We start from the raw sequence: 26,810 nt of genomic DNA, 5'->3' as shown, positions 1-26,810 counted from the left end.
AATCAGGGTGCAAACTAATCATTAGTAAAGCAACACAGAGGTTTCCGTGATATCGGTGACAGTTTTTACTATGAATTAGCATAATATGTTAGCATTAACAAATAATGTTGCACATAATGCTGATAATGATAATGATTGTTTATTTCACATATGGTATTTAATTCTTATTTTCTTAATTTTTTTTTTTTATCATCTAGGGAAATCTTTGAAATCTAGCGAAAGCAGCACGAAAAAAATCTAAGCAAAATTTTTTTTAGAAGCTTCTTTTATCATCTGGGGAAATCTTTAAATTTAATAGCGAGAGAAAACGATGAAGAAAAAACCAAATATTTTTATAATCCTATCCTTTTATCCTTTTTCTTTTCGATTAATAATAGATTGTGTAAAGAGTAGAACTAAAAGCCACCATTTCAAATTGCTAGTATTATCTGGCAATGATAGATGTTGGAATTATTACCTATGGTTTATACCTTTTTTCTTTTTTCAAATTACTTTTTTTTTTTTTTTTCAAAAATTACCATACTGAAATTGTGGAGATATAAATGAATATAATCATTTACTCCAAAACTAAGCCATTATGAATTGTACCCAATTAGAGCTGCATGTTAAGATGAATTCGGAACTCTCTTTTAAACTACCTAAATTATGATTGAATATAAGCATTTAACATGTAACTCCAATAAGTTAAGAACAGAACTCGGTATTCTATATAAATTCAACATTATAGTATCCATACAGAAAGAAGAAATCACTTTTAAGATCGTCTTTATTTTATGCAAACATATCATAATGCTATTTTATTATTCATAAATTGTTAGATGCGCAATAAGCACAATTAGCTAAAATGTTTAGATGTACTTATGATTTTTGTTTTTTCTCGCCCACCCCTTTACCACTACTATTTAAAGTGATAGAAAAATTTAATCTATCCAAAATGTTATTTCTTCCTTTTTTTTTTTTTTTTTTGATGTAAAAATACGATAATTTGCATTCAACTCATTTCTTTGTGTACTTTGAAAAGACTTTTTTTTTAATCGAATGTAATGTTTTACCTTTTGTATTGGAGCGTTTTTTTTTTTTGGCAAAAGCAAAAGGAAAGATTAGCATAATTTAATAAGAAAAAAACTGCTAAACGAAAATTAATCACTAAATTCAGTATTAAAAATTAATAACTGAATTTAATATGATTATTAAAAAATCAATATTGCTTTAAATTTAATCTCATTTGAACACCATTTAGCATATTTTTCTGAATGAAAAAATTTTACAAATTGTTACAAATCCTGGAATTATTTTCTGAATTTTGCCTGGAATTTGTTTTGAAGTTTTGACGGTATTGATTATTAAAAATTATAAAAATCTTAACTTGTTTGAAATTTGCATTGTTATCAGATATTTGAGCACTTTTGGATATTATATCATTTATGATATTGTTATCATTATTGGATCGATCGGTTTACTTATTTGCTCGGAATATTACAATAACTGATCAATAATGTGACAAATAATCGATTATTATTGCAATAGAATATTTAATATAACTAATATTTGCTTAGCTAATTGTCGTATATATGTATTTTTTGATACTCAAAACATTTCATGTTTTCGATTAACTGTTATCACAGGTGCCGATAATTTGTTCAATTTTTTAAAAATATTTTGAAAACAAAATATTTATGCACGAACAAGCATTAAATTAAATTAAATTGAACTCCAATAATTAATAGACTAAATGTTTCAGTGCAATAATGAAATTATCAGAAAGAGTGTAGTGTAAGTCTAGAATGAAAATAACGCTAAGAAAAAATGCGATAATTAAAGTTTCGAGAACTTCGAGAAATTGTAAGCTCTACTGGCGAACAACGGCAGAATAGTTTGTCTTGATGAGAAAAATAAAAAAATTTCTATTAATTTTGCATGACTATTTAAAAATGAGAAAGTAAATAAGTATTTACCATCATTATTTATTATTATTATTATTTCTATTATTACTATCATCGTTATTAATTAATTGCTCAATTTATTTATTTATTTTTCCTGCCAAATTTTTGGGAAAATTTATGCGATAAGAACGTTTTACAAATGAGAATTTTCTATTTTATCCAGATTAGAATAAGATCGCCATTGATAAGCATATTAGACTTAATGATAATTGGCCGAGACAAAAGAATCACTGTAAATAATCTTTTCTTGGCCGAATTCAAACTTTGTAAAAAGCTTATAAAACTTCTAAATTAATTTCTATTTGCTATCTCTTTTTTAAATTTCAGTACAAAAAATATTCAACTTTATTTGAAGTTTCACACAAATATTCATTATACAGTGAATTAATGAATTTCATTTACTGTTTTTGCAAATTAACTTATTTATCTTTTAAATCTATCTATTTATTTTTCGTGAGCCCTCGAATAGCTAAAAATTCTAAAAATAAATTTCAGGTCTTAACAATAACAATTTTAATAGTCTCTAAGCAGAAGTCTCTTTATTTTTCATAGCTTCTCCGAATATTAATCTTTCCTCTGTAATTTTTCTTTTAAAGAATTTCGTTTTATTGAAAAGTTTTAGTAGTTCAATTACATTCGTTTATCTTTTTTCTGATTATAGAAAAAAAATGAAGAAAACCAATTTTTGATAGTTATTCTTTTGTAAATTGGTTTCATTTTTTTTTTCTTTCGTTTGAGCAAAATTTTGAATTTTTATTTAATTAGAAAATGCATTTTTGCAGAATTATTTTGCTATCAAAGAACTTTTGGTTAGCATGAGTTAAATTTTTTTATTGAACACTGAATATACTTTTGAGTTTTTTTTATTGAATTTTGTTTGAAACTTCTGATATTAATTCAAGAAGTTGTATTGAATAAAAATAATACTGAAATCCCCAAAAGAAAATGAAACTGACACTGAATTTCAAAATATCAAAATTCAAGCTCAAATTAATGTCGAATTTCAGAAGAAAGAAAGCAAAAATCAAAAATATTACTCAGATTTATGTTTTAAAAAATTTTGAAAATTTTTAGAGATTTATTTTTAATAATAGTCTTTACTAGCAATAAAAAAGAAGAATTAACAAAGCCTAATCAATATTCAATGTTCTAACTGCTCTATAATCTTATTTCTCATCTTTTCTAGATCTTGAAATTAACCCAGCTATCATAATATTGAATTTTCTATCCTCACTGGACAATGGAATTTCAATTATCAATAAAAAATTCATTTTAAATTGATAGATTGTTCCAGTCTATCAAATATTCAATGAATGATTATTTGCTTTTTCCAGAAATGTTCATCGCAAATAACATTAACAAAGAATGATTTTGAGATTTATACTAAGTGGTTGAATAACTTTTTTTTTCTTCAAAATGTTTGAGAATTCCAATTCTCAATTCTCAATTTCCTCTAATTTGGCAAAAAGAAAAATAAAAAAGTATGCTTTTAAGCATTTAAAAAGAAAATATAAGCAGTGAAAAATTCATTCATTCATTCATTCAATTTTTCATGCTAATAATTTCAGCTAAAAAAAGGCGCAGAAAATTCCACCTTTAACAATTTATAGTACTACCAAAACAATTCATCGTCATTCCATTTATTTCTATGTTTTGAATTTTGCAATTCTCTTCCATTAGAGAATACAAAGATGAACGAAGCAAAAATATGAAAGATAGAGACGAAAATTTTCTGTTTTGAAATATTTCGTTTTGGTTTATAAGAATAATGAAAATTTGATAACAAATTAGTTTTGCTTTGCTTTGTTTAAATTGCTATTTAAGCATAAAAGAGAAATTCTTTCTCCCTTAATTTTCTTTAATTTTTTTTTTTTTTTATTTTGTTTTGACTTGAAATTATCCCTTAAATGAATAAATCAAAAAGAAATAACTGAAATTTTAAGCAAAGTGAGACTTTTTCATTTTCAAAATTTGATTTGATGATGAATTAATTTACAAAAGTATAAGAAATAAGTCCAATTTATATCAAATAACAATGAGTAATGAAGTTCAGTTCCTCTCAAGTAACAATTGCTAATATCGAACTTCAAACTGTCCAATTTAAGTCACAGATAGAATGAATAAAGCTGAAAAAAGATGATACAAAAAAGCAATGCTTAAATGACATTGAAATAATATTTTTTATTATAATTATATTGTCCATTCATTTTTAGAAATGCAACTGATATGATTAGAATTAGATCTGAAAACAAGAAAAAAAGGAAAACTGATAAAATGACTTTTCTTCATAAATTATCATTTTATTGTGCTTTTATAAAAACTTATACTAACTTTTCTTAGACCTTTGTGCATACTTAATTTCATTTTTTCCTTTTTATTCAGCACATCAAATACTTAAAATCAACTTTTGCAAAACAAGGTGAATGTGAAAAAAGAAAGAAATAAAGAATCATAGAACACATTTCACTAGCAAAGTGTATATCATCTATTTCAAATTTCTCGAGGAGAAAATTTAAAAAGAAATATAAATGGACAGTTTTGGCGTTTCTTTCTTGTGATCGTTGTTTTTATTAATGAGAACAAATTACTGCTTTTGTAAATTTGTGATTTATGAATTTTCATCCAAATATTTCTGCTTAAATTCTATTTCTAGTAGTATATTATATTGTTAAAAATTAGTTATAAATGTGAAATTATGGATGTAATTCTACATTAATAATTGATCGCAGATATACAAATTATAAAGAAATATATTTTTGCAAATAGAAAGGAATTAGAAATTTTTTAACTTAATGATACGTTCAGTTAAAATTAGTTATTAAAGTAGTTTAACGACTATTTCTTTACTCAAAGATGGCTTTTATTTCAGAATTATTTGAATTTAATTCATCAACAGCTGTGCTGCAAAAAGCATTGTCTATAAGAAGAAAAAAATGCAACAAATCAGACCATTTTTCAAAACGTAAATTTGAAATTTCAGATTTTGAAATCAAAGAAAAATAAGAAACTTTTTTTTTTAATTTTACAAATTACAAAATTAATACACCAATCAATCATTTGTTCATTAGAAGTCTCTCATTTTAATTATTTCTAAGTTTAGCACCTATTTAGTTATTTCTAAGTTTAGCACCTATTTAGTTCACATTAGAGACGGAAAGAAAAATGAATGATCACCATTTGTACATTGATTAGCAGTTTCAGAAGTTTTTAAAATTTAAAAATTTGCAGCGTACAGAAAAGCATTAACTTTGGAATAAAAATTACAACTACTCGAAAGATTAATCATAAATTTTCTTTGTTATCATTTATGAATTGGAATTCATTAAAACTTTATTTTATGTTCCATGGTTTATAAAGTTTTTTTTTTTTCGAATTGTGCTATTTTAACAAGACTTTTAGCACTGACAATTTAATAACCTTAGCATGTTGAAGTTTAAGTAAGTGCAAACTAGTTTATCATATTAGACTGAAATAATAATCACTTCAATTTGTTTATTCACTTTAAATTAAGCGATTTTGCTCAAAGTTATGATAGAACTTTATTTATGCAAATATTAGCATAGCAAATTTTTGGTGAATGGACTAGCAAAGTTAATGCTAATAAATTATTTAACAAATTGAATATTTAGTAAAACAAATCCTTCTCTATTCTATCATTTTTACAATTTATAATGTAAACATTTCAGTTCAATCATTACCACAAAGCATATTATTCTTCAAACAAATTTTCAACAAAGAATTAAACTCTGAAATTCAAGAAAATTCTACTCATTTTCTTTTGCTAAATTTTTATCGCAAGTTCCAACAAATAATGGTTCAGAAAAAAACTGAAAAAATAAAAACTCTGTTGGAAAATTAAAATCCCAAAAAAATTATTTTTTTAAATATATTTTTTTCAATTAAGATCGTTTCAACAATGTGAAAATTTTTGTTAAATCTAAAAAAGAATAGCAAAAAGAATAGAAAGATGCAAATTTATTTAACATTAATTTTTGCAAATTTAAAGAAAGCAAATAGGAAAGGAATGATATCATATTATTGGACAGACAGTCACATTTATGAATTTCACGAATAAATTTGTATTCGAATCTATTTATTATGGAAGATACTAGCATTTCTGATAAGCCACTGAGAAAGTTAAATCGTTCACTTTGCTGATTAACAGTAGATAATTTTTGAAGTTTGACTTGAACAAATCGAAAGATTACAGTTGTTTACTTGTAAATTAGATTTATTTAAATTAGAAAATGCATGATATAATTTTGCATTTGAAGGTCACAATGAAAAAATTCTTCAATCATTGGTTTGTTTTACTTAACATCAAACAATCACAAAATTTTACAAACTTAATTTTTCACTCTCTAATTAATTTAACAATTAATTATACTAATACTTGAAATAAGTACTGACAATTTTTGTCATGGATAAATATCATATGATCGAATTTTTCCGGTCTGAGAGTAACGTTACTTTTTTCTACTTAACCTTATTTTTTCAGGTATTAATTACAGTTTGCTACTGAAATCCAAAATTTCTTTTTTTTTTTTTTTTTTTTTTTTTTCAGGAAACCTTAGAACGAATTGTTACAAAAGCAATTAATTTATCTTTCTTTTCTCCATGTGGTCATTGCTCATATTAGTTGTTACTTTGTGTTTCACACATTCTTCATTTGGCAGTTCAGTTAGTTTTTATAATTTTTTAACGATAAATATAACAAATTATTATTTTTGGTGATTTCGTTTTTCATTCTTTCTTTTTATCATAAGCATTTTAAACAAATTTTATTCATTATTTTATCCAAAAAGAAACAGAAGGAAATATTTTGCTGCTAATCTGCTGAATATTCTTTAAAAATTCTATTTTCAAAAAATAACTCTTCAAAGTCTTATTTTATTTCCAATAACAAACTGAAACTTTTCAATAAAATATATTAAAATTTTAAGAATATAAATGGTGTGATAATTTTTACTACTACACTTTGTTTTTTGTTTTTTTTTTCTTCCTTTGTGCTAATGCTATATTTTAATAAATTAATTGAAGAGGGTAAAAGGCATTTTTACGGATTTGTAGGTTTCAAAATATTATTTTCAAAATCTTTTCTAAGTTTTTTCCATCAACAACATCAATCATTGAAATGACACTGATCGGATGATGAAAACAAAAGGAATTGGCATTTGATAAGAGCAAATGAGATTTTAATACTTTCAGACATCACACTGTAAATCAAGTGATGATCCAAACACTGATTGTATTGGAGCATATTTCGTTCAAACTGATGGAAAGTCTGTTCATAACAAATTTTGTCTAAAAGAATTAAAAATTTCAAATTTGTAAGAAAATAAAGTAAAGAAATTAGACTTTTCTCTGATAAAAACTTAACACAGCAGTGCAAATATTAACGATAATATATCATATATCAATTTTAGAATGTATTCTGACTTGATAAAATAGACAAGACTGTTTGGTTTCAATAGTTCACATTAGCTGGCTTAGGCTTATAGAAAAAAAATTTGAGATTTTAGTTAATATTTTTTTTTCTTCAAGTCTTTGCTTATAAAATTTGAATTTTGAAAAATTTTAAAGTTTTTAAAAATTTTTTTTCTTGGAAAAATTGGGAGTATTTTACATTTCTGGACAAAAATTGAAATTTAAAATCATTTGAATTGAGTTTTCTTCCAGTATGACTAAAAATTGTTCCAGAATACAGCAATGTATCGAGCATAAAGATTGCTATGACTATCGGGAACCAATACTTTGGTGTCGACCTAATCCTGAACAAAAATGGATGTGAATTTTTATAGATCCTCAAATGAAATTATGACGCAAATAAATTTTTTTTTTGTTACTTCGGTGAATCAACAAATAATTGTTTTAAAATCTTTGATTATTTGTAAGCATTTATATAAAATGTATGCAAGCATTATAATGAGCAAAATAATTCTTTAAAGTAGCTATTGCTCTAAAAGATTTCAGAATTTTCTATTCTAAAAGTTGAAATTTTGTTTTTTTTTTTTTTGCTTACAAATAATCAAGTGATATTTTAATTCAAACAGTTATTTGAATTGAATATTATAATATATATACTTTGTTTTTTTTTTTTTTTTTTTGAATTTATGTTATTTAATAATTATTCAAATAATTATATAAATAATTTGTTTGCAGGAAAGATGGTTGTCATTGTGATTTAAAACTTCATTCATGCATAATTAATCGTCAATCATACGGTCGTTTGGAATACACTCATTGTCGTTCAGCGTTCAATTGGTACTGTCCTTAATAAATTATTTCATCTTTTCATCTATGAAACCTCAAAAAATACTGCCAAATAATAGTCTTTTTTAAATTATTCCAATTGTCATTGTATTCAAATTCAAATTATTCATACCATTTCCCATTATTTTAATATTTATTCCATTGTTTCTTTCTTTATTTCGTAATAAATATTTCATGAATTTGCAAATAGAGAAAAAATACTTTCAAACAAAGACATAATTCTGATGTAGATTTTATAATTTCTCTAAAATTTAAACATAATTTCTAGAAAAAAACATTTTAACATTTTTTTTTTTAATATTCAAAGTTTTCACTATTATTCATTCCACCTTCCTTTGAATATTCAAGGAAGGATTCATTCATTCATTCATTCACATCGAGATTGAGTCGAGATCGAACATTCATTCATATCGAGATTGAAGTATAGTAGTTGCATTGTGTGAACTTTTTGCAACTGATAAGTCAATTAAATTCAAATTTTATTCATTCATGCATACTTTGAACTTTTATTATGACAACAGAAATTTATTTGAAATAAATATATAAGTATGATTTTTTTTGCCATTTCTCATTTGACTGAATCAAACACATTAATATGAAACTTTTTTTTTTTTAAACTGGTTAAGTAAATCATTTTAAGCTTTCTATTTCAGCATTTTCTTTAATTATAACATTCAGTTGCTTTGAATTGACAAAAAAAAAAAAAAAAAAAAAACCAACCCTATAAAGTTGTAAAAAGGTTTATTAAACTGCAAGTAATATAATTGTATTTCATGAATCCTATGTTCACTTTATTCCAATTTAATTTCCAGTCATATACATCTTAGATTTACTTAGCAGCGATTATTTATCAGTAAATGAAAATGATTTTTTTCTCGAATAATGAAAAAATTATCAGTAAATTATCATTTAGTAAAATCAATAAAAGAGATGCTTAACAATAATGCAACGATGATCAAATGATGATCAAATTTGTAAGATCGAAATGATTTGATTGTATTAATATTATTTTCAATTAAATTTCAATATGTTTTAGAGTTTTGCATACATTCAGCAGGAATAAAGTTAAAATGTTTTTTGAAATGTTTAAAAAATTAAAAAGCAAAAATAAGTGTTGAAGATAGGATGAAATTGGTTAATATAAATGCTAAATTCAATTTAATAATTCCGGATAAAATGTATTGTTCGAAAGCATGACAAACAAAATTGGATTGATATTATCATCACAAAAGCTAATTAATTACAAGGATAATATTAGAAAGCAAACAAAGATTTCTACCAATCTGAAATTTTAATTTGAAAGAATTAACAAGCTTAATTTCGAATGATGCCAAAAAAGCGAAAATTTTATGAATAGCTCTTTTGTTACATCTGGATTTCTTAAGCCTTAACAAGTGCTAATAAAACAGTTGGGATTAGCTCGGATTGCTTGAATAAAACAGTTCTTTCAAATGAAGAAATATTTTTGGATTATAATGACAAGGTTTAAAAAAGTTATGAAAAAAGACTGAAAGTTTAGAGCATTATAATGTGTAACCATGCAAGTTGGCAGTTAATTATTGTTAATTATTTTAAGAAGTGATTCAGTAGTAGGAAGACGGTGTAAGTGAGCCTTCACTACATGAAGAGAAGTGTGCTCAACAAATTAAAACTGAAGCGATTTAATGATAGCAAATCGACACCACATTAAAAAAATTCCCATTTAATCATTGTTTGTTTCGATGTGTTAATCAGTGTGTTTAAAAAAAAAATTCCAGATGAAATCGAACTGATAATTAAAAGAGTAATTTTCACTGATAAAAAAATCAATAATCGTTTCACTTTGCTGTAAATTCTCTTGAAATAACGAATATTTAAGTAAAGAAACTACTCGCAGCAATTTTGTACGATAATAAACAATGATGAAAGTTAGTTTTTTTTGTGAACAATAATATGATCATCCTTTAATGGTATTTTATTAATGAAATTTAGTTATGTGTATATTTTAATTAGATTAGAAGCGATGACATTGGTACGTTACGTAAAGCAGACAACTTCGTTCTCATTTCCTGTTGAGATGGAAACATTACTGAAATTTACCATAAAGTATACCAAACTGCGACGTACAAAGCGCTATTCCATTTCACATTTATTAAAATCTCACTAACACTTACGCAAAAATTTCCGAACTTTTTAGCACTTAAATGATTCTTAGAAAAAAAAAAAAAAAAAATAAATAGTTGGATGAAATTTATGTATTTTTAAAAGGTGGACATTCCCACAATTCTTTCCAGGTACAGAGTGCATAGTTCCGGATCACAGTTATCGGACCGAGTTTAGTTATCCGTTCAATGATGCATGCTTTCACGACCGAATCACAATAGCACCCTTTGTCACTAAATAAAATTTAACTAATTTTTCATTTGATTTGACATAATTATTATTTAATTTGAAGTGGAAACGGAATATTTGTTGAGATGGATAAATGGGCAAATCATATCAAACATTCAGTTAAGAAAAATTATTAAAGAAATTTGAGCCCAAAAGACATTTCAAATTATTCGTTTTTTGATAGCACAAGAAAGAAGGATAAAAAGTGTGTTACAACTTTTCTAAATGGGAAAAATCTTATCTATTGAATTAAAGTAAATTTTTTTTTTTTGATTTTTGTTTAAATTTGAATATTGCAATAACTAACGTCCAGTCTTGAATTTCGGCCAAGCGACACCAAAAAATTGGCTCTCGCATATTGTAACAATCAGCATTGGAAGTGCACGACTCTAATCTAAAATAAATGTTTGAAATTTTTTAAAGCGTTAAAAATTTGAAAAACTTTTATTATATACTTTAACTGTAAGCATAAATGTTTGGCAGTGGCATGAAAAATGCTTACATTCCATCGGTGTTTATGAATGTTGCACCGTAATAATTTGCTGGCATCTCATTATCAGGACTGAATGTGACAGCCTACAATGCTTCTGTCTCATTCGATATGAAGAATCAGAGGGAAAGAGGGAGAGAGAGAATGAGAAATATCAATTAAAAATTTTACGCTTTTTCTTTTAAAATGTAAGTTTCAAACTTATTAGCAAGCCAACAATACTTCTTTAATGATATTTATCGATAAATTAACTATTGTAACTTACCATATTGATTTTTCGCAATGCAGCAATGAGAAGACAGAGGCTAAAGACAAGTAGAAATTGGAATAGAATTTTCATAGAACCTATAATTTGAGAATTTATGTTAATTTTCTTTCTGTTAACGAAAATATTCATTCACATAATTAGTTAGTTCGTGTAGCAATAGTGTACATTCGAAATATTTGAACTATTTGTTTTTCTTTTTATCTTTTTTTATTTTGTACGATTGTGAAATGACGAGTCTTTAAAACTTATATTACCAGAAATTGTGAATAAATTATTTTAAGTACAAAGCGGAATAAATGGTATTTGTGCTTACCAATCAATGTAACATAACTTACCTTTGACAATCTCTGCTAACAGTCACTGAAAACATTTCTGATTGACGGCTCCTTAAATCTTTTTTATGCAACAACAACACTGCAATAACATTGCAGCACTTTTATTATATTTATGGAATATTCTTTTATATTATATCAGTCAACTTCACGTGCCATACATATAACTGAGGATAAGCAAATAAATAAATAAATTGTAAAACCTTTCAAAAGATGACAAATTTTACTCCAAATAAGACTATTCCTGACTCTCTTTCTTTTGGATACTGGAATCCATTGCTGAATTTTTGTCAAAAGTATCTACAAAACAAAAACTTTAATTGTGTGCAGGTATCGTGTGCGATTATTTGTGTTTCAAAAACTTTACTGACTTTTTATGGATTGAAATCTTTTCAACGAAAATTATTCATCTAAAACTAAATCAACCAGAACTAAATTTACGTTTTGAAAACTTTTTAAATTGATAGTTTTTTAAATTTGTCTTAAGCATGAATTATCAATCCTTATTTATCATTTTACCAACAACTTTCATGCAAGTAAAATCAACAAATTGAAATTCATATAAAACAAAAAAATTTTATGTAGAATGAAAAGACTGAAATTCATGCATGTTCAATTTTATGTTTTTGAAGAATAAATTGATTCAAAGTTACAAATCTTCGAAATGCTGAATGTAAAAAATAAATTTCACCGTTTTCATATTTATCTCGAGATTGTTAAAAAATTTGATATCATTATTTTTATTTCTTTACTTTCCAATAAAATGAGGTGGATCAAATAAACCTACTAATGATTTCTTTCTATATTTCTATCCTTGGTTATCTTCTTCATCAACTATATATAAGTCATTTTAACATTTGTCCCAAAATTTGCTATTCTTTTAAGCAAAGATGAATATTTGGCACAATGAATTTTCAAATATTTCATTATTTCAGATACATAGCTAATATTTTTGATTTCAATCATTTTAATTAATATTTTCGGATTTTCTTAAACGTTTCAACGACATGAAAAAATTACCTTTCTTAATTTCATAAAATTGTTATTGTCATATCTGACTGATAAAAGACTTGAAATGTACACTGATTAAGTTGGCTTTTTCGTTGAACTTCGAAAGCTTTCTTCCTTTTTTGTTTTTACACTCTAGTGATCTGTAATAAATAAAAATTGAAAAATCAACAATAAAAGGGCAAAAGTAAACTTCAATTCTGATTTCGAATTCCAATGCTTTTTCAACGTGAAAATCTGCTGACAAATACTAATGTAAATTTATAAGCTGAAGACTTGAGGAATTGACCGAAAACTAATATCGGAATATGTCAAAAGTTAGCTTAAACAGAATTTCATCTAAATTCATCAAATTTTGTTTTTTAAAGGTAAACATACACAAGAAGCAATAAACTTATGCACTAAGGATAGAATGAAAAAACCGTAAGCAGTTGATTCAATAATTTCTGGTTCTGGTTTAACTTATTTTAACGACAGTGACAAGATATATTATTAAATAGATTACAATTTCTTGAAAAAAGTGACTCAGAAATAGTTTGATATATTTTAAAATTTGTTGATTTTACAAAAATTTGAAATTCCCTTGTCTCTTAACAGTTACAGCTAATATTATGCAAATGAAAATGGTTTGAATACGAAATAATAATTCAAAAAATGTAATAAAACAGAAATTTTGCAATATTATAGCAATGTGAAAACGGCTAAAATTTTATACAGTTTGTCAATCAGAAACGTTTTCAGTATGTGTTAGAATCGATTATTCGAGGTACTAGAAAAAATGATTGTTTGAATGGTTTATTTTACTGGTCGTATCAAAATAATGTATTCAATTTTTGGTACCATCTGGTGAAAATAGTACTAAGATTGAAAAATTGAAGGTAAAGAATTCTTAATGTTCATCATTTCACAGCAGTGTGAAAAATGAGATAGATAAGTATTCCGATGGATCATATCTTTATTATGGAGCTAATTATGTGAACGTCTTATTTATTAGAAAGAAAATTAATACGAATACGAATTCTTAAATTACAGTTTCTATGAAAATCTTAATCGAACTTCTGCTTGTGTTCAGCTTAACCTTTCAGGTTACAAAATTGCAAATACTAAATTTGGTGAGTATTGAAATATAGCAATATTGATTGATTTTTATAACTGCAATTTATCAAAGGAGTATTTTTTGTTTGACAATTCATTGATATGATATTGCCGTTTAAGATTTATCTTTTAGAGACAGAAAGAATAAAATTTCCAATCAATGATCCTTTTCCTGAACGATTTATATGAAGTTTTTCAGGACAATACGTACAGTCTTGACAATAAAATGCCAAGAAATTATTACGGTGCAACATTCATAAACACTGATGGGATGTAAGCATTTTTCATGTCACTACCAAATCATTTATTCATTTAAGATATATTGTAAAAGTTTTCCATTTTATTCGAAACTTTGACAAAACTTCTGAAAACTTTTGAGCATTCATTTTAGACAGAAACTGTGTACCTCCCATGCTGACTGTTATGATATGCGGGAACCTATTTATTGGTGTCGCTTGAAAAGAAATCAGCATTGGACGTTAGTTGTTTGTATATAAATAGTTCAAAGTCAATGAAAAACAAGTTAGAAACAGATTAAATTTAAAATTTTCTTCAATTCCTGATAAGAATTATAGAAGAAGCTGTGAAATTTAATGAAATAATATTCAGAGAAAAGGGCTGTTATTGTGATTCAGTTCTGAGAGCATGCATTATTGAGCGGATGACTGATCTCGGTCCAGCGAGTAAAATCCGCAACTACGCATACTGTACACCGCGAGCTTTTTGGAATTGTCCACCTCTTCAATATCTATAAATTTCATCCAACTATTTATTTTTTTTTCTAAGAATCATTTAAGTGCTAAAAAGTTCGGAAATTTTTGCGTAAGTGTTAGTGAGATTTTAATAAATGTGAAATGGAATAGCGCTTTGTACGTCGCAGTTTGGTATACTTTATGGTAAATTTCAGTAATGTTTCCATCTCAACAGGAAATGAGAACGAAGTTGTCTGCTTTACGTAACGTACCAATGTCATCGCTTCTAATCTAATTAAAATATACACATCACTAAATTTCATTAATAAAATACCATTAAAGGATGATCATATTATTGTTCACAAAAAAAACTAACTTTCATCATTGTTTATTATCGTACAAAATTGCTGCGAGTAGTTTCTTTACTTAAATATTCGTTATTTCAAGAGAATTTACAGCAAAGTGAAACGATTATTGATTTTTTTATCAGTGAAAATTACTCTTTTAATTATCAGTTCGATTTCATCTGGAATTTTTTTTTAAACACACTGATTAACACATCGAAACAAACAATGATTAAATGGGAATTTTTTTAATGTGGTGTCGATTTGCTATCATTAAATCGCTTCAGTTTTAATTTGTTGAGCACACTTCTCTTCATGTAGTGAAGGCTCACTTACACCGTCTTCCTACTACTGAATCACTTCTTAAAATAATTAACAATAATTAACTGCCAACTTGCATGGTTACACATTATAATGCTCTAAACTTTCAGTCTTTTTTCATAACTTTTTTAAACCTTGTCATTATAATCCAAAAATATTTCTTCATTTGAAAGAACTGTTTTATTCAAGCAATCCGAGCTAATCCCAACTGTTTTATTAGCACTTGTTAAGGCTTAAGAAATCCAGATGTAACAAAAGAGTTATTCATAAAATTTTCGCTTTTTTGGCATCATTCGAAATTAAGCTTATTAATTCTTTCAAATTAAAATTTCAGATTGGTAGAAATCTTTGTTTGCTTTCTAATATTATCCTTGTAATTAATTAGCTTTTGTGATGATAATATCAATCCAATTTTGTTTGTCATGCTTTCGAACAATACAATTGTGAGATGTATTGACCATCAGAGTTCGTTTAAAAATTTTTGAATGCAGAATGGCTTCCATCATTGGATACATTAAATATATTGAAGTTCGAGTATGAATGCCTGCTGAATTTGAAAATATTGAACAGATAAACATAATGATAAATATATGCTAGTTATGGTGGATAAGTTTATCAGTATAATATTAGCTATACCACTATATACTTTTCCTATCAATATAATCTGTTTACTTTTATTAGATGAGGAAGGACAGCAATCAACAAAATTGCATTTGTTTTTTTCTGTCATTTTTAATAAATGAAATGACTTCTATTCCCTCCTGTAAATGCGCGATATCTATTGGTTGACCTCTTCAGAGATATGTTGTAATTGACCCCGAATAACAAAGTACGTTGTTGGTTGACCCCTTCATTCTATTTAAATTTAAATAGAAGTTACGAAATATGTGGTGGGAATCTATTTCAACAGTTTTAATTGTAACCGCAAATTAATGATTGAGCGCCAATTCGATCGATTATACATAAAATTGAATGCTTTTACTGTGAAAGAAAAAAATGAAACACTTCGGTACATTCTTTTGAAGGCATTTCATATACTTTAAAAGATAAATTTTTTGTGGTATGAAATTATAAAGAACAATTAAGTTGCAAACAACAGAATATTACCAAATATTGGTTTATTTAAATGGTTAAGAAGTATAATTTTTAAATTCAAATGATTCTTATTATCACTTAATTGCATCATTCTTATTTCTTTTTACTATTTATAGTGGTCATTTTGCTTCATTATATGCTGATGATAATTATAAAAAAATATATGAAGAGTGCAGGGGAATTTTTATTATATGCCAATAGATGGATCATAAATTATTTCTGTACGAATCGAAAACAGTGCAATATTCGCAGAGTATGCGACATTGAAATAAGTATGTAAGATAAATTCGTTAAAATTTTGAATAATTTTTGCGTAGTAAATTTTGAGTGACTCAACAAGATTGCTTCTAAGTTGCAATCAATTTGTGCAATCTCTTGCAATCGCAAATTATAAAATGTTTAGATTTTCTTTCTTTGTCGAAACAAAAACTTTTGGGAAGGAAAGTAACCGAAGCAGAGGTATCTTCAAAGAGACCCGCCCACACCTCAGTTAATCCATAAAACTGATGAAGTCAACAAAGAACACAGTGTTGATGAGGTCAATCAGAGCCTATTTAGAAGTATATAAACGCACTTTCACTCTTCAACTTGTCATTGTCAAAAAGATTGCATACAAAGTCGACATCGTCTTAATCTCTCTCCATTTATGCCCAAAAATTGCTTTCTTTTGAAATCTCTGAAGTAATATGGCGATCGCTTTAAATTATCTGTAGGACCTATTTCCCAAATTATTTTTATCACTATTTTCTGTTCAGTTAGAAATAAAACATAAAAGAATCATATACTTTATTTTTCAGTCCGTTGGAAACAATGAGTATTTCACTCAATTTTTCAAAATTTCAAAAAAGTATGGAGGAGCATCTCCGAGTAAGTTTATAGAATTAAATTTTTTTTTCTCTCTTCGACTTATTCCACTGTTATCATCTAAATTAATTTCTTAACCAATATACAAATCCATATGCATTGGAATTTCTGGAATGAAAATGTTTTTAAAACTTAGATTTCATTGTATGCTACATTATTGGTTTTCTCGGGCAATGAAATTCAAATGTAATATTAATCTTTCTAGCAGCAGAAAACTGAGTCTTCTCCGCAACAAATTGAAATGATACTCCAATCGGAGGAGGATTCCAGTTTAGTAACACGCCTTATAGCGGAACGGATTCGCTATGAGGAACAAAAACGGCAGCAGGAAATAGAATGCTCAACATTAGCTGCCGTAAGTTTCAGGTGAATAAAAGTTTTAGTCTAATTTCATCTATTTTGCAGTGTTTCAAAATCAAATTTCAGTCATTTGAATCTATTTCCATTATTTAGGATCCCCACTGAACTGATCGATTTATTGCTTGGAGTGGAGGATCAACGGGCGCTTCTAATAGCGTTCCAAACTGAAACAGAATTCATGTTACCACGCCGATTTCAGAGTTCCACGTTCACAATCAACGGATATGAGCATAATATCCGCAAAGCTTTGCGGATGATTGAGGAAATTATCAATGAAGAGTGTTGCAATTCACATTCACCAACTTATGCTTTTGTTCCTGATCCAAATGTGGTAGGAATTATTTGATTATATTCAAATATAATAGTTTTTAATGTTATTTTCCGTGACAGCTTGAATTAATTAATGAAGATTGTTCAGATCATTGATAAATTTTATAGGACGAAAGTGGAACCGATTTCATCCTGTGCAATGGACCAATTCATGAAGCAAGGTATAGGCCTGGAAGAGAGGGAATGCATCGAGGTTGAGGACGAAATGTATTTAAATAATAATTAAATTAAATGCTATATTTATATTGATTTGCTTATCTAGTATTTTGTGCATATTGAGCATCTGTACGTTATTTTTGAAAATTCATTGGTCACTCCACTTGTTACTTTATGCTTTGTGCAATATACAAAGTTGTTTTGTTTGATTTTTAAATGAACATTTTATTTTATTCAGAATTATTACATTTTAATAAATTTCATATAATTTACACTTTCTTTTGTAATGCAATGCTATAGCTGAATTACGACCGTTGTGTAAGCGATGATAATCTAAAATTGATAAAACTTACATGAAGACACCAAAATACAATACAGTGATACATTAATAAGATTAGATAAGATAATCTATTATTTGTTCGAGTAATTCGAGATTGCTACATCATTTAATGATTTAAAAGCAGAAGTTACATCTTCGTAGTCACATCGTTATAATTTAAGTTTTAAGTTTTTTTTTATAATTTATAAGCTATCATCATTGTGAAAAAGACAATATAAAATCTATTAATTTTATATTGTCTTTTTCAAACAGTAAAAATTTATTCTAAAAAGGTTTTAGAAAAATATATGTTTTAGTTACTTTAGTTATTTTCTTAAATATTTTAGTTAGATGATTACATATATATAATATAGTTATACACATTCTAAAATAATTTTTTTTATTAGATTTATTAAATGAGGAAGGACAGCAATCAACAAAATTGCATTTGTTTTTTTCTTCATTTTTAATAAATGACTTCTATTCCCTCCTGTAAATACGCGATATCTATTGGTTGACCTCTATTCCTTAGACTTCATTTTTTAAACGATAATAATCTAAAACTGATAAAACTTACATGAAGACACCAAAATACAATACAGTGATACATTAATAAGATTAGATAAGATTGTGTTTGCAGTTAGGATGTGATAAATGTTGAAAAGATTTTAACCTTTTTTTTTCCAACAATAAAAACAAAAAATAATGACTTTTAGATAAATACCAAGGACGACTTATTGTATCTAAGCGTTTAATGGAGATAGTACGAATGAATGCAAATTCATTTCAAATAGCTTACGAAAGATCACAAATTGTGAAATGAAAACACGCTTTAATGTAAATTCTTCATCGGTTGATTTATTACAATGGATATTTGAAAAGTTTAACATAATAATGATAACAAATTGCTGTGAGACTCATTTCATTTGGTAACAGAAACGTATGAAGTCAAAAAATAATAAAAATTTGAACTTGATAGCAGTATACAAACATTGAAAACTAAAAGTAAAATTCAGCAGCAAGAACTAATTAGGAATGAGTATTAAAAGTATAAATGTATATTTAATATTCAAGGAAGAAAATATTTGCAAGTTTTGAATCAACATTCGGTTTGCTTACAAATTAGAAACAAATCAGCAATTGATGAAATAAAATTTTCAATGAAAAAGGAAACCATCATACAGTAAATCTGAAATCATCACTGGAGATCACTACATCTATCACTTAATATATGATAGCAATCTCGATCGAATAACAAAACAAGTAATCGAAAAAAATTCCGCAGAAATAAAAGTATATATCTTCAAAAGTATATATCTTCATGAATGCGGGAGAATGCACGGAAATACTATCATGGATGTTCATTTTCGTCATTTTTTTTTCTTGTCATTTCTTTCTTAAATCAGAATTATAACAGAAGAAAGTATGGGATGTTTAATGATTAGCATAGTTAGTATTAGACTGTGCATACATTGGAACTTGGTATTTTTTCATAAAAAGTAAATAATGGTTACGTCACGTATTTTATACTTGCGGGATATTTGGTAAATTTGCTAATTTTATAGAATTATGGCTTCCATGGAAGATATCAAAATAGTTTTTGAGTACTTGAAACGGGAGCCAGAAATGTATCGAATTTTGCAACGATTTGTGAGCGAGACGCTTCAGGTATTTTTAATTTTGTTTTTCTTTTCCCTTCTTTCTTTTTTTCGTTTATTTTATGAATTGATGGCAGCATGAAGTAAGAGCTGCAGAACTTCTAATTGCTTAAATTTAAATCGTGAAATGTTAAAATCAGCCTTTTCAGTTCGAGCGCTCGCTCATAGAAGGTATGATGGAGGCAGGGCGGAGGTTGGAGGGATTGGTGGGGCAAAATGCCCACGAAGTAATGGAAGAGAATCCGGTGCCTCAGGAGCCGGAATTTGACGAAGAAGAAGCAGAGCGGACTCCTCTGCCTGAAAGTAGTGAAGAGGCCGAGAATTGGCCATGCGAAGCAGAGTGGACGCCTCTGCCATATGATGAAGAAGAGGAAGAAAATGAACCTGAGGCACCGGTGGCACCAATGGAGACGAGTGGCATCGGTTGAATCAGTTCGAGAACTCGTCCTGTAAGTTATGATTTTTGAAGCAACTATATAGTAAAGCAATAGAACAATTATTAGCATCATCTTTTAAGTAATTTGCATCAACTTTAAACCTATTCCAGACGCACGAGGACGATTCGCATCCCGGTTCTTGCCACGCAGGAAGAAATGGCTACGGCAGTACCGGAAGAATCCCGCTGATTTAGGGGATCTTCCGAATGGAGTTGCAAGTGCCGCAGGCGGAACCATACACGGTGACGCAAGGAGAAAGAAATAACAAAATCGGTAATGATTTATTGTTTCAATAACACTGAGAATGACTATATACCTGTTATTTATGAAAGGATATAATCATATTTTGACCTCATCCTAGTATAATCATGCTTGCGAATGAAATCACTTCATCCTTTATAATATTTATAATACACCAAAATAGTTGCAAAATTTCCATATCGATGTTTTAACAATAATTTATTGCAACGATATTTTTTAAATCATTTCTATTTTCAGTGTGCGGCTTCTGCGGTAGGCAGTTCGATACGCTGAAGGGGTGGCGCATTCACGCTTCTAGGATGCACAGGCAAGAAGGTAAGAATTTCGAAGTGAAATTTTCATTTTAGTTTTTAAAAATGTACCTGGATTTGATTCATCTAGGAAGCAACAAATTATTTTATATGCATATTCCAGGTTTTTGTGCTCGTTGTGGGCACAACCTCTTGCTGCCACCTGGATTTACGGCCGCACAGAGAACGGCAGCGGTGGAGCTTCATGCCCTTGATTGGTGGGTGCCCGAGGGCTTGTGCGGCCGTAATTGGCGAAAGACAGGTGAAGCGCAGATTGGATCTTGTGGGAAGAGAAGAGGATCATTTGTTCATTCCAGGTAATAAATTAGTAATATTGCAGAATTTAAGAGAAAAAGATCCAGATGTTATAAAAACAAAATACTCCTAAGGTAAATAGTTTATCTAATCATTAATCAGTAACTTTTTTTTCAGGCCAATAATAACAACAGGCTTTTCCCACGCGGCCAACCTGTCGCTGCCTGCCCCATCTCTCCAGTCTCTTCCACGAAATACGGCAAGTTGAGTTATTGGAATTGAATTAATAAAAAAAAAAAATAAAAAGCAAAAAAAATTAAAAAACAAAAAAAAAAAAACAAAAACATCAAAAAAATCAAAAAAAATAAAAAAAATTAAAAAAAACAAAAAAATAAAAAAAATCAAAAAAAAAAAATTAAAAAAAGGAAAAAGAATAAGAATTGAGAAAAAACAAAAAAATAAAAAACTAAAAAAATTTAAAAAAAAAAATTTGCTGTTAGAATAATTGTGATGTGAAAACAACTGAATTCAAAATATGGAAAATTTTGGGATTTTGTAATCATTTTATATTTTTATACAACATTTACAGTTTTTAGCGGCACTGTCAAAAAAAGGGATTTTTTTGCTATCACAAAATTGAATATTGTTAGCTTAACTCTTCGAATTCGGTTGTTTTTCTTTTTCATTTTTTTTTTTTTTTTTCAATTTTTTTACTAGCTTTGCTTTTCAATTTTACTAAATATTTATTGTTGCAATTTATTTATTTCTTTTGTAGTAATTTGTGTTTAATTTAGTGTTTCTAATGGTTTTGTACTTTTTACTAACAACTTTCATCTTTTTTGCTTCTTAATTTTCTCACAACTATTGTTTGTATTATTTATTTTCTTACTGCTGATTTTTTCGCTTCTTTAATATTGCTTAACTTATATGCTATATGTATTGGGTACCAGCTTCGATTTAATTTTGTATTTTTAACTTGCAGTAGATTCTTTAGTTTTATTAGTTACATTTACTCATGCTCCGTTATAAGATGTTTTCGTTTTTTAACCGTTAGATAGTTACACGCGCAAATTTCCATATTTGAATATATTTTTTAAGGCACTGAGTAATTTTCAAAACTTATTCCTTATGTTCAGATTTTTGGTTTAATGTTAGTGAGTTGAGAAATTTATGATATTATTGGTCAATTTAATAATGTCTTAATTTTTTATTTTAATATTTTTTGCGCTGATCACGAGTTGGTACCCAGCTTTTTAATTACGTTTTTGGTGGGGAAGATCGAAGAAAGGTACAGAATTATATTTGCTTATAATTTATGGGTAAAATGTGTGCTCATAAAATTCTGAGAGAGAATTTTCTGTAATCTAGAATAAATTTCCAAATCTATGATCATTTTTCTCAATATTTGAAATATTCTTTTAAATCAATAAAATATTGGGACTCTAAAAAATTTTTGGTAACTTCTCGAATTATTCGTTTTTTTTTTTCATTCATTAGATTAATTCATTTATCATTCATTAATTTTTTTTTTGACTAATCTCTTAATTTAATCTTATTTTATTTATGCTATTCCTTAGACTTCATTTTTTTCTTTGATCTTTTTTTATTCGATTTTTGATATAGTTTTTAGTTTACAATTTTTTGATTTTTCAATTTTTTTGATTTCATTTTTTAGTTCAACAATTGTATGTTTTTTTTTTTTTATTATCACTCTCACTTGCTGTTAGAAATTAATTGTAGTTTTCAAATCTTTCTTTTTTGATAACAATCATTTTTGTTTGTTTTTAAACTGTTGCATGCCCTTTATTAATTGTTCAAATATCTTTTTTACAACCTTACCAATTGCATGCTTTTTTTGTTAACAATTTCTCTTATTATTCTCATTCATTATTGGAGATTACTTTTGGTTGCTCTTAATTTACTGCATGTTTTAATTAGTCATGTCGTTTGTAACTTTAATAACTGCATGCTTTTTTTGTTACTCTGATTCGTATTTACGATCAGTTCTAGTTTTCGAATTTCTTTTTGTTAGCATTTTTTCACTCACTTTTGATTACTTTTAATTTACTGCATGTTCTTTATTAATTGTTAACTTTACTAATTGCATGCCTTTTTTGATTCTTTGATCCATGTTTTTTGTAGTCTACTTACACGCCTTTTTTGTTGGTTTCACTTGCTATTGGTAGCTCTTTTTTGTTAGCATTGTTTTGCATTTATTACGTTTGTTGCTTCTAGCTTATTGCGTGCTTTTATAGCACTACTTCTTTCTGCTGATGCATGCCTATTTTGTAATTCTACTAATTGCATGGCGTTTTTATTCATTTCACTTATTTACATTATTAGATAATATTTTATATAACTTGGATTTTCGAATTTTTCTTGTTGTCTTGATATTATGCTAATTTTAATTAATACAAAATTTTTTCTACTAGTTCTATTGATGTATTTATTTTATTAACTGTGCAGTTTTTGATTTTACTTTTTGTGTGATCTCTTCTAATATTTCTAACTTATTGCATGCTTTTTTTTTTTATATTTACTGCATGTTTTTTACTACTGCATCTTTATTTAACTTATCATTTCTGACTTGCATTTAATCCACAGTAAAGTTTTTCATATTTTTGCATGTTTTATACCTTTTTGTTATTTATTAAATAATCGTGTTTTATTAAATAGTGTTATTAATTTGTTGTATCACTTTGCTAATTTGTTTTCTGCATGCAATTTAATTTTATTTCTACTCAGTACCTTTTGATGTCATTCAATTTGCAGGTCAAATTTTTTAAACAAATTGCATCAAATGATTAGAAGGTAAGCTTTTTTGACATATTTTCAATCATAAAAAACCAAAAAAAGCTCTATTTATGAATTCTTCTTCTTTTAAATCTTTGAATTTGGGGTCGTTTTTGCTGCAAGTATAACTGAGATCTCGGTGAATAGTCGTGAGTTGGTGTTGTCATCGATCTTAGATTCAGCGAGGAGAATTCTTCTGACGCTTGGAATAATGTGGAGTATTAAAAAATATCAATTCATTAAAGAAAAAAAAAATATTTTCAACTTAATTGATCTTTTTATATGCATTGCATGGCACTGGTCACAAACGGTGTGGTCATTTGATAGATTAATAAACTTTTATAATTAAGTTTTTAACAATTTGGGTAGCGAAGTTAATAAAATTTTTTATTAGTTATGGTACTAATTCATTTTTACAGTTAAAATTAGTTTTAAATTCAAATTTAGATATTGATTTTTATAGAAAACCGTACAATTTGTGAAAGTTTTTGTATATTAAACAAGGAAAAAGGTTCTAATATTATCAAATTTTATATTTACAACTTAATTAATTATTTTATATGCATTTCTTGGGTACCGGTCATGTGCGGTTTGGTCATTTCACAGAAAAATAATAAAATGAACTTTAAGAAAAACTTAATTATTAAAGTTTTGAATAATAATTCAGTGGCGAAATTAATAAAATTTTTAATTAGTCATGGCTTTATTTCATCTTCATAATTATAACTAATTTTTTTTTTCAAATTTAAATGTTGATTTTTATGAAAATCCTACAAATTGTAAGATTTTTTGTATATTAAACTAGGAAATAGATTTTAGTATTATCAAATAATTAGGTGTTAAAACTATTAAAAAATGTCATTTCATTAAAAGCAATCGATATTTTCAATTTAATTGATTATTTTATATGTTAAAATATCTTGGATATAGTCATGCACGGTATAGTCATTTGACAGCTTAAATAATAAACTTTAATAATTATGTTTTGAATAATAGTTCAGTAATAAAATTAAAAAAATTTTTAATTAGTCATGGTTTTAATCCATTTTCACAATAAAAACTAATTTTTATTTCAGATTTAAATATTGATTTTTATGAAAATCCTACAATTTATAAGAGTTTTTGTATATTAAACTAGGAAATAAGTTCTAATATCAACATTGCGAGATTATGCAAAAATGTCAAATGAAATAGATGAGCTTTTTTTTTAATTTTTGTTCTCTTTAAAATAGAATTCGTTTTAATAACATGTTGCTTGTTTGTAATTAAGTGCACTTTTTCCTAATTGAAAATGCAATCATTTAACTCATTTCAAATTTATCAGTTAAAAAAATTATTATCAGTTGTTAATAGTTGTTTTATTGTTTGTAAGATTTGAAATTATTGAACATTTTCTTTTCACTATTTTTAATACTTAACATAAATACTTTCATAAATATTATGCATGGATTTTTCTAATGCATATTTATTAATTGACACATCTATTGATAACATAATCATTACTGCTATAAATTTTTCCATCCAACTAATTAATTAATTAATTTTATTTAAAAAATTTGCCTTCCTACATATACTGCTAAATGATGCCCAAACTGCTCATTTTAATATATACATATATAATGAATTTTGCTAATCATTATATGTGATCAGTGAATAATCAATTACATCTCCAATCCCTAACCTCGGATTATAATGAAAAATGAGAAATAGAATATACTCAAGAAAAAAAAAAAAACTTAGAAATAGCAGAAAAAAATCTCATATCTTTTGATCATTATTTCAATATAATACACATTCATTAACTAAAAGTATGGTTGTAGAACAGAAATAGTACAAATGAAAAAAGACTAGCCGAGAAAAACAATCCAAATAAATAAAAGTTAAAACAATTTCCTTTCATTCTTTAGTTATCTTTTAGAAAGAGAATATGACGAGATGTTATGTTTAAACAGCTAACATATGCAATAGTGTCAATTGTTTAAAAGAAAGTTCGAATAGAATTTTAAGGTTCATTCAGGGAATATGGCAAGTGGAAATTGAAAATGCAATTGGTAATTATCAATTACAAAGGTAAAAAAAAATTAATGAGCATATCACTGTAAGAAAAAAATCAGCAGAAAAAGAGAAAAAAACACTGAATTTAACCGAATGAGAATATTATCACAGAATAGGTAACAAATGCCTATGTTAGAGAGTTATACTTTTAGCTAAAATAAATATCTCATGAAATTGATTTATTTATTTATTGATTAAAGTATTTCAATAAAGAAATCAAGTTCGGAGTTGGACTGGGATATGAAAAAAAGTTCCAATATTACCAGAAATACTGAAATTATAGAAGCTGGAGCGACATTATAATTAAATGAATGAAACTAAATTATAATTGAAATATGAAAATCTAATACTACAAAAAAATATAGAAATAAATGATATTATAAAATATATTTTCAGATCGTTCAACTTTCAAATTCTGAATTCTCACACCTAATGTTTGAAAAATTACTTAAACTTTTATCAAGCAATACTTAGTAATGGCTTCTCTGATAATGATTATTTATTAGTATTCACGATACGTTTAACTTCATTTTGTCTTATTTATTTTTTACTTATTGATAATTGCAGAAACAAAGGAAACTTTTTAGAATCCCAAAATATATTGCATTGCTTATTAAACAATTGTTCAATAATATGTGGCAATATCACAAAATTATATTCACTAGGTTTTAGCAAATGTTGGAGATATCAGAAATTGAGATGAAAAAGAGAAAACTTTAATATTTCAAAGGGATTTATGAGGTATGCGACACGAAAAATTAACAACGAATATTCACTAATCAATTTCTGCTAATTTTAAAA

The 26,810-nt window shown here is 26.6% G+C and overlaps 5 protein-coding genes across 5 annotated transcripts; 4 read left to right on the top strand and 1 right to left on the bottom strand.

The window, feature by feature from the left end:
- Positions 1–6,560: 6,560 nt before the first annotated feature.
- On the top strand, positions 6,561–8,220 carry Bm1201 (Uncharacterized protein; the record flags this gene model as incomplete). The annotated part of the gene is made up of 4 exons (XM_043080983.1): positions 6,561–6,623; positions 7,152–7,225; positions 7,644–7,730; positions 8,106–8,220. 4 exons carry the CDS (start codon positions 6,561–6,563, stop codon positions 8,218–8,220), a joined length of 339 nt encoding a protein of 112 aa, XP_042936917.1.
- Positions 8,221–10,446: 2,226 nt separating this feature from the next.
- Bm1202 (uncharacterized protein) lies at positions 10,447–11,416 on the bottom strand (the record flags this gene model as incomplete). Its single annotated transcript, XM_001896144.2, has 4 exons — positions 10,447–10,591; positions 10,894–10,980; positions 11,089–11,162; positions 11,342–11,416. 4 exons carry the CDS (start codon positions 11,414–11,416, stop codon positions 10,447–10,449), a joined length of 381 nt encoding a protein of 126 aa, XP_001896179.2.
- Positions 11,417–13,721: 2,305 nt separating this feature from the next.
- Bm293 (uncharacterized protein) lies at positions 13,722–14,533 on the top strand (the record flags this gene model as incomplete). Its single annotated transcript, XM_001896143.2, has 4 exons — positions 13,722–13,796; positions 13,979–14,052; positions 14,171–14,257; positions 14,389–14,533. The coding sequence occupies 4 exons, from the start codon at positions 13,722–13,724 to the stop codon at positions 14,531–14,533; spliced, it is 381 nt and encodes a 126-aa protein (XP_001896178.1).
- Positions 14,534–17,080: 2,547 nt separating this feature from the next.
- On the top strand, positions 17,081–17,983 carry Bm9088 (Uncharacterized protein; the record flags this gene model as incomplete). The annotated part of the gene is made up of 4 exons (XM_043080982.1): positions 17,081–17,098; positions 17,301–17,461; positions 17,549–17,786; positions 17,894–17,983. The coding sequence occupies 4 exons, from the start codon at positions 17,081–17,083 to the stop codon at positions 17,981–17,983; spliced, it is 507 nt and encodes a 168-aa protein (XP_042936916.1).
- Positions 17,984–19,829: 1,846 nt separating this feature from the next.
- Bm17684 (Uncharacterized protein) lies at positions 19,830–21,429 on the top strand (the record flags this gene model as incomplete). The annotated part of the gene is made up of 6 exons (XM_043080981.1): positions 19,830–19,928; positions 20,068–20,341; positions 20,466–20,597; positions 20,854–20,931; positions 21,031–21,223; positions 21,339–21,429. 6 exons carry the CDS (start codon positions 19,830–19,832, stop codon positions 21,427–21,429), a joined length of 867 nt encoding a protein of 288 aa, XP_042936915.1.
- Between the last annotated feature and the right edge of the window lie 5,381 nt (positions 21,430–26,810).

The sequence above is a fragment of the Brugia malayi genome (assembly GCF_000002995.4).
Source record: "Brugia malayi strain FR3 genome assembly, contig: Bm_v4_Chr3_scaffold_001, whole genome shotgun sequence".
NCBI lineage: Eukaryota > Metazoa > Nematoda > Chromadorea > Rhabditida > Onchocercidae > Brugia > Brugia malayi.
Note: the sequence above shows the minus strand (reverse complement) of the source record. Positions and strands in the feature narration are given on the sequence as shown.